Here is an 8,431-nt window from a genome sequence, read left to right on the forward strand (position 1 = left end):
AGGTTGAAATCAGGTCACCTTGCAAAGTTAAATCCAATCTATAACCTGTCCCTATCCACTGGCGACCTCCTAAGAGCCATTTCTGGGGATCCTGGGTGAAAAGCTTTCCGGAGAATAACTTTGCTTTAATCCAGAGATACACAGATAGCACCGTCTCTCCCAATTCATGTGATCTCTTACTGGCAAGGCAGGTTTAAGGTGGACTCTGTGGGGCATAGAGACCGCAGCATAAAAGGCTCCAGATCTGTCCCAAACCCTCAGATGATTGATGTTTGACCATTTCTAAACACAGACACAGAAGCACAAAAATCTCATGCTCAGGAAAGCTGGGTGAAAGTGGAAAAGTAAGCAAGGCAGAGGGCATAGCTCTCTGCCGGTCATATCACTATCATTATATGTGTAGGGAACAAAGTGGCACTGGGAGGGTCTGCTGGTTTAGGAACCCTGCATTTGCACCCTCTGGCTTTTGCCTTCTTCCCCACCCACTGGCACTCCCCACCTTCAACCAAATCGTGCAATCCTTCTATGTCAGCTTGCTGCTGCTCTAAATAACTCTCCCATTTCCCCTGAGAGCTGTACAGCCAAAGCGTTTGTCTATGTGCCATCACCTATTAGGCACCAGACATGGGTCTTCCTGGAGCACATGGAAAAGGGAGTCCTGACCCCTGTCCTTGATGCCCTTAACCACCGTCTGTGTGCTCCAAGAGGACTCTGCTTTAACCAAATGCACGGGGTCGCTGAGACCTCCTTTCAGCAGGACCTCACTGAAAGACCAGCCATCTCCCCTGGATTTCACTCTTACCAGGCTGGCTACAGTCCCACCAGGACACATGTGGCCATGAGCCATGGGACTGCAGACCCATCCTAAGCCTCCCTGGCACACTGCCCACCACCCCGAGCGGAGGCAAAGCACCTCCCCACTGGCAACAGTCTTGAAACCCCTTTGTAGGTGATATTCATGAATCAGCATCCCATTGCTTCCGGCCACTGTCACTGAGAGGGGATGAGAAGCCCCGGATGTCCTCAGAGCCTCTCCGAGGGTGTTCCGGCGGGGAACTCTCTAGGATTAGGGAATCCTTTATCTCTGGCTTATATAAGACCCGGGGACTCCTTTTATGGTTGGCTTTTCCTGCTTTGTCAAGAGCAAAGAACAAATGTAGCTTCATCTGCGTTTGTGGGTTGGCTAACTGATTAAGCATCTGATTCAAGCTAAGTACGGAACAGGCTTTTGATGGGCGGATTTAATTTGGTGTAAAAATCAGGATGCCGTCCCCCTCCCTTACCGAATATTCCCAAGATAGCGGTTGGTCTGGTGCAATTAACCAGTGGGGATGACTCCCACCTACTAATGCTTTAGAAAGTCCAGAGTGCTCCAGTTTGTAAAGAAGTGACTCCTTTGAGCGTTTCCCCCCTCCTTTTTTCTTTCTTTCCTTTTCTTTTCTTTCTCTCTCTTTTTCTTTTTTTTCCCCCCCCTGCTGATTTACCACCATTTCCAAAGCATTTGCATTAGGAGTGAGCACACTGTGTGTGAGTGTGTGCGTGCACGCATGTGAGGGTGTGCGGGGGCCCGTGGGTGTCTGTCTTGGTGTGACACACTGAATTCCTCCTCATCTCCCCCCTCTGCAAGTCCTGCCAGGGGAAGCATGCTAATGATGACCTTGCTGAGTAAATAGTTGTGGAATGAATAAGTGTTTTTCCTGCAATCTGAAAGGCGGAAGGTGCGATTACTCATCCATCTATCCAACTGTCTCCAGCACCTTTCAAGTGCTTCTCGCGTCGAGTCTGGGGGCGTGAGCGAGGGGGTGGGAAGCGAGGGGAGGCTGCCAAGATCTGGGTTGCCACAGACACCAGCCTCGCTTTTCCTCCAATGAACGCTGCGCTGAGAGTGCGAGAGGAGGCAGGGCAACACCCACATGTTGAGCTGTGTGGGGTATAAGTAGATGGAAGAGCCTGGACTAGTGGCAGTTCAGACAGGGAAGAGAAGCAGCTCTTTGCATCTCTAGTGAAAGCGCTTTTGACTCGTCAAGTTTACCAGAGGAGAAATCACCGGGATTTTTGCAGCAGCTTCCAGCTTCTGTGTGCATCTCTCTGTGTTTTTCTCCAGCGAGGACTCTCTGCCTTTCGAGATTCTCAGCTCCGGACAAGCAGGTAGCGGGCACGCGTGCAGGGCTGGACTTCTTAGTCAACTCCTCTCCTGGTTCCTGGAGGATCCTGGCTCTCTCTGGGACACCCTGAGCACGTGAGACCGGCATTTCCACCTGGGCACCGGGAGAAATTTGCCTGCAACTCTCTCTGGGATCCACGGGGACCGAACAGCTCGCTCTGCGGTGATATCTGATTTGGTTGTGTTTGTGTTGAAAAGTCCTTTGAGGGGGGTTTAGAAGTCTGCGTGTGTCTTTCGGGAAGTGTTGTGGTGGGGTTTTTGAGAGCCAGCTCTAGCGCCAGGGCTTGCAACCCAGTTCTTTCTGTGTTTGGCACTCACACAGTCGGAGCCATGCAGCTGGATAATGTCACCAATGCTGGCATCCACTCCTTCCAGGGGCACCGTGGAGTTGCCAACAAGCCCAATGTGATCCTTCAGATAGGGAAATGCAGGGCAGAAATGTTGGAGCATGTCAGGAGGACCCACCGACACCTCCTGTCTGAGGTCTCCAAGCAGGTGGAGCGCGAGCTGAAAGGCTTGCAGAAATCAGTGGGGAAGTTAGAGAATAACTTAGAGGACCATGTCCCAACTGATAACCAAAGATGGAAGAAGTCCATCAAGGCCTGCCTGGCCAGGTGCCAGGAAACCATTGCCCATCTAGAGAGGTGGGTCAAGAGAGAGATGAATGTTTGGAAGGAGGTCTTTTTCCGTCTGGAGAAGTGGGCGGACCGTCTGGAGTCCATGGGAGGCAAATATTGTCCCGGGGACCATGGCAAGCAGACTGTGTCCGTTGGGGTGGGAGGCCCAGAGATAAGGCCAAGTGAGGGAGAGATTTATGACTATGCCCTTGATATGAGCCAAATGTATGCGCTGACCCCTCCACCCGGGGAGGTCCCCAGCATCCCCCAGGGCCACGATTCCTACCAGTGGGTCTCTGTGTCGGAGGATGCTCCAGCCTCCCCAGTGGAGACTCAGGTCTTTGAGGATCCCCGGGAGTTCTTGAGCCACTTGGAGGAATACTTAAAGCAGGTGGGTGGAACAGAGGAGTACTGGCTGTCTCAGATTCAAAACCACATGAACGGCCCAGCTAAAAAGTGGTGGGAATACAAGCAGGACTCTGTCAAGAACTGGGTCGAGTTCAAGAAGGAGTTCCTGCAGTACAGCGAGGGGACTCTGACTAGGGATGCTATCAAAAGGGAGCTGGATTTGCCCCAGAAAGAGGGGGAGCCCCTGGACCAGTTCCTTTGGCGCAAGAGAGACTTGTATCAGACCCTCTATGTTGACGCTGATGAGGAGGAAATTATCCAGTATGTGGTAGGCACCCTCCAGCCCAAACTGAAGCGCTTCTTGAGTTACCCTTTGCCCAAGACTTTAGAGCAGCTGATCCAAAGAGGGAAGGAAGTCCAAGGCAACATGGACCACTCTGAGGAGCCCAGCCCGCAGAGGACCCCTGAGATTCAGTCAGGAGATTCTGTGGAGAGCGTGCCTCCCTCAACCACTGCCAGTCCCGTGCCAAGCAATGGGACTCAACCTGAGCCCCCCAGCCCACCAGCTACAGTCATATGAGCTAGTCCAAGGGAGGCAGCAGTCTGGGTTAAATGAAAGGGAGAAGGGGGCATATTTAGGAAGCTTCTCCTTGGGGAGAGGTTCTGGCTGAGACGAGACATGAGGTGTGCTCAGTCCAACAGCCCATAGCAGAGGAATTAACTTTGCTTGTGGGGGGAGGGAGGCTATGGGGGAGAGGCACCTTAGGAAGTGGTTGCCCCCCTCACCTGAGCCATGCAATACGGTGGTGCTGGAGATACTACTTGCACCACTGTGGGGAATGGACAATTTTATGACATCCCTGACAAGAAACTAGAGACAATTCCCAACTTCAGAGACAGCCGCTGAGCACTGGTGGCTTTCAAGGACTTTATACGAGTACAGCAATTGGCTGAGGGTTCCTACCCATCTGGATCTCTCCTTCTCCTTCTCTCCTTCCTCTTCTGAAGAGCTGTCCCTGTCCTGAGGAGACATCTTTCTTTTGACCCTTGCCCATTCCTGATTTACCACTGGGCTTCTGTTCACATGGGAATCTCCTGTTTCAGTTGTTCCAAAGGATTGAATATACATTTTTTTTTCTTTTTAGAAGAAACTCTATGACTTCAGGAACTGAAAACTTTAAGAATCTGGGTTATTTTTAGTGTTTTTTGTTTCACTGCACCTAATACCTGCTTTAATGTTTTTCCTCTCAAGAGGCTCTTACTAGTTTACTTCTTGTCTTAGTTTCTGCTTATTCCAATCAAGGCCACTGCAGTGCAGAGGCAAATTTCACCCTTTGTCTGCACATTATACTGTGCATTCAGCAGGAAACAGAATTTCAAATTAAATTCTGAACTCATTTATTAAAGGGGGAGTCTGCTTCCTTTCAGAGAAGAGAGGGTGTCAGGGCGTAGAGAGGAGGCAATTTTGAGGGGGAGGGGGGGTAAGGGAAATAAATCCTTATACTTTGAATGAAAAAAACAAACACATCCTAAATCCAGAGCAAAATATCCCCAGAGCAGCAAACCGAGTCCATGCTGATGTGTGGAGACAACAGGAGCTTTTGCCATGTAAAAGCAAAAAGAAGTGAAGAGAGGAGCTGTGTGTCCCAGCACAGTTTCAACCTGTGCATCACAACAAAGAGTTTCTACTCACACAGACAGACTTAAAATGCTCTTGGAAAGCCTGGCACCCCTGTCCTGGAGCACCTGAGGACAGAGCATTGTGTATTCACAAAGAACTTTTTGCAACATCTCCTTGCTGTGGATGGAGACGGACTTGGACTTTATGACATTTTCCATGTTGAGACAGTAATGCTCAGCGTTCACCTTGCTTTCGCTAACACCTGATGATAGGACTTTGAGATGAAGCTGTTGTAAGACATATTCAGGGAGTTTGGCTCTTCAAACCTTCTTGAGGCTGGACACATCTTTGAGTATCATCTGCATTCACCACCAGACCAAATAAGCAACACCTCCGCAAGAGATGCAGCAGGGATGCAGCATCAGGAATGCCCCTGAGATGCTCCTGGCACTACTAGAGCAGTGACATGTGGCACTGGTGGCTTGGAAGGCCTTTGGCATGCCTCCTTCCAAGAGGCTGAAGGTAAGGCAGCTCTCTGATATTCTCCTCTCTGCACTCTTCAGACCTAATTTAGCCATAGCCCGTCCAGTAGGAACCTTGCACTGGGATAAAAAAAAAAAAAAAAAATCTGTAACGTGACATGAAGCATTGTAAGTGACAGATTAGGGTTGGGAGAAAGGGGAAGGGAGAGCCAACCAAAGGGAATAAAGGACAGTGAGCACGAAAAGTTTCCAAACAGGACAGTATCTTGCACTTTCTAATTAACATGGGGAGGAAATGGGAAACTTCTTCATTATCCCAGTCCAAGGACCTGCCTCGTGAAGCCCTGGGCTTGAGTCCCCGGCTGTGACAACACATCACAGGTCCATGCACAGCCCAAAGGAGATGCATGTCTGCTCTGCACCCTTGCTAGAAGTGAGTCAGTCTCAGGAAGGGCAGGGGCTCTCCTCTCACTTGTTCAGAATGAGTTAATTTGGCAGTGGCTGTCTCTGCAGAGAGAAGGGAGCATTCCTCATTAATGACCTGGGATGAGTGGTGGGGGAGTGGGTGTCATTGCTGAGGATGAGCTGGCCGTGCATTACAAGCATTTTCTTCTCTTGGTTACAGTGACTCACTCAGATCCTCCTCTGAGAAGGAATCACTTCACAGTGCTCGGGATTCGGAAGGAAAGCCAAAGAGAAAAAGCTTCAAAACCAAGGATTCAACATCAGACCTGCTGTCACAATCCTCAGCCACCGACTGCCGGATCCACTGTCTGAAGGAAAGACTGGCACTGGTAATTAATCACCTCTCATCTTACCCTTGTGGGCCTTTTGTAGCCTCCCCAGTGCCCTGCCCCGAGATATTGAATAGCCCAGGTGCAAATATCTATGCTGGTCTTGAGACCTCAGCCCCAATGGTTGCAAGAGGCTGGCAACATCAGATAGGTGGGATTTCAACTTCTTGATGTAGGAACCCAGGCACCAGCCCCGATAATTAATGTTCTGGGGACAGTGTGCATCACGCCTTGCTTTCTGCTGGACCCTTGGCAAGTGCTTAGACACTAATACCTAGTGGGACTTCCAGGCTGCAGAAATCTGGTGTGCACAGCTGAATATAACCCCATGTCCTGAGAAATCCCCTGTACTCTCCACTTGGGATATCTAACCTGAGGTGCTGCATTTTTTTTTTCTTTTACAGAGATCCCTGCTGCTGTTGCTGAGTTTCCTTCTCTGTGTCCAAGAGTCCAGCTTTCCCAGGGGAGAAGCAAGTGCTGCAGGAAGACGGAGGGCAAATCATGCACCAAAGAGCCTCCCATGCAGTGCAATTCGATGTTCAAGGTGCTGAGAGCCAGAATGAAAGGGGGAGCCACTTCCAACAGGGTGGAGAAAACCTGGTCCAGGTACTCCAAGAACAGAAGAAAGTGCTGAGAATGAAAAGAGAAACGAAGAGACAGAACAGAAGAACCAATTCTGGGATTTGGGGACAGCAAGGATGGTGGGCTTGTGCTGACTGTCTGTTGAGATGATACCATACCTCTGCAATTTGGGGCCACTGGGACTCACCTAAAGAAATCTTCACTAGATTATCAGTTAAAAAAAAACTTTCCTGATTAACTTTGCCAAATGACTGACCCTACCTAGGCTATGAACCCTCCATGCTGTTAATGCTGTAACTCATTTTTCCTGAGTTGAGGGTAGCTTCATTTCATGCGGGTATCAGTTTTCAAACCTCAAAGGGCTGTGGAGGTTCGGAGAAGCATCCTGCGATCCAGATGCTTGTCTGAACTGCTTGAGCCTGCACAACTGGGCGAGCTGTCTTGCCAGAAAGGAGAGTCTTGTGAGACAGCAGGCGCTTCCTGGATCTGCATGGGCCAGAGTTACTGCAAGAACTGGGGTTCTTGTGCTGGCTTTGACGTGACTGTTTCCATCCAGACCCAGGGAGCACAAAAGGTGTGCAAAAGACAACAGCTCGAACGAGTTGAACAAGACAGTTTTGGTTCACATCTCAGCTGAAGAGGTCCAGTTGGTTCCTCTCTCTTCCAGAGCCAACTGTCCCGGGTATGCGTGTGTGTGTGCGTCGCTGCGGGTGTACGTGTGTTGAGCAACCAAATCCACCTAATCAAATTCTGTCGTGTTTTGTTGCGTTTGAATTAAGCCAATGGGACCTAATGCGCATTCCAACAATGCTCAGCAAAAATGTCCAGGACTGGAAAATTATGTAAAACCACATAAAGGCAGACTTCACAGGCATCATCCCAAGGTCAAAATGATGTTTGATTTTGAGGTGCTTAATTTCCACAGTCCCTTTCAAGGGACTTGACTGCCTCAATAGACATTTTATTTTTCCATAGACTTTCCTGCCTTTTTAATAAATTAGCCTGTCTGTGCTACTTGGTCATTTGGTCCTGAGGTTTATACATTTTCAACTGGCTTTTTGGAGTGTGCAAAACTGAATCTCCTGGACTGATTTTATTTCATTTATTGCTCCTAGCAGATTGGAGCTTTACTTGTAGCACCCTGGTTTATATTACCAGCCTCTCCAGGAAGGACTGGTAGTTTATTTTCCTGGGGCAGAGTCACGTGAATGAAGATGTGTGTATGTGTTGTGTCTGTGAAATTTTAGCAGATTTCAACCACTGGATTTTTTTTTTTCTTAGGCAATTTTACATTTGACTCTGGCAAAACTACATTAGAGTTTTTATTTTTACTATAGATATTATTAATTCAACCAACCTTGTACAAAAGGCAAAGACATTGAAACTCTACAGGTTATAGGGGTTGAAGCCAAAAGGTCTTTGTAAGCCGACATCACTTGCCCTAGATCTGACTGTATCAGGCAGTTTATTCCTCATGTGTCATGTTGGAGTTACAAGATCACACTAAGCCACTAGAACCTGTCAATAGAATAGTGCTACACTCTATTTGCTATTGTAGCAAAGCCTTTTGTAGATTTATACAATAAAACTTTGAAATATCTGCTTCAATTGTTTTATGCCTTGCTTTCTGGTCTTTCTTTCTTGGTTCATGGGAGACATAAGTATCCACCACTCTCTGAAGATTTGGTCTTGTCACCCATTTGGGCTTTTTTGACTCATGAAGTTTTCTTTCTCAATAAAAGCAGATGATTGACATAAAAATGAAATGTACTGGGCTTTTGGAGAAGAGGGGTTGGATATAGAAAATATGGAGGAGTTTTAAG

General features: G+C 48.4%; 1 protein-coding gene across 1 annotated transcript; it reads left to right on the forward strand.

Moving 5' to 3' along the window:
• Positions 1–1,986: 1,986 nt before the first annotated feature.
• On the forward strand, positions 1,987–8,202 carry ARC (activity regulated cytoskeleton associated protein). The gene is made up of 3 exons (XM_054817879.1): positions 1,987–5,272; positions 5,858–6,026; positions 6,431–8,202. Exon 1 carries the CDS (start codon positions 2,495–2,497, stop codon positions 3,707–3,709), a length of 1,215 nt encoding a protein of 404 aa, XP_054673854.1. The 5' UTR covers positions 1,987–2,494; the 3' UTR covers positions 3,710–5,272; positions 5,858–6,026; positions 6,431–8,202.
• The last annotated feature ends 229 nt before the right edge of the window (positions 8,203–8,431 follow it).

This window comes from Grus americana, chromosome 2, assembly GCF_028858705.1.
Source record: "Grus americana isolate bGruAme1 chromosome 2, bGruAme1.mat, whole genome shotgun sequence".
NCBI lineage: Eukaryota > Metazoa > Chordata > Aves > Gruiformes > Gruidae > Grus > Grus americana.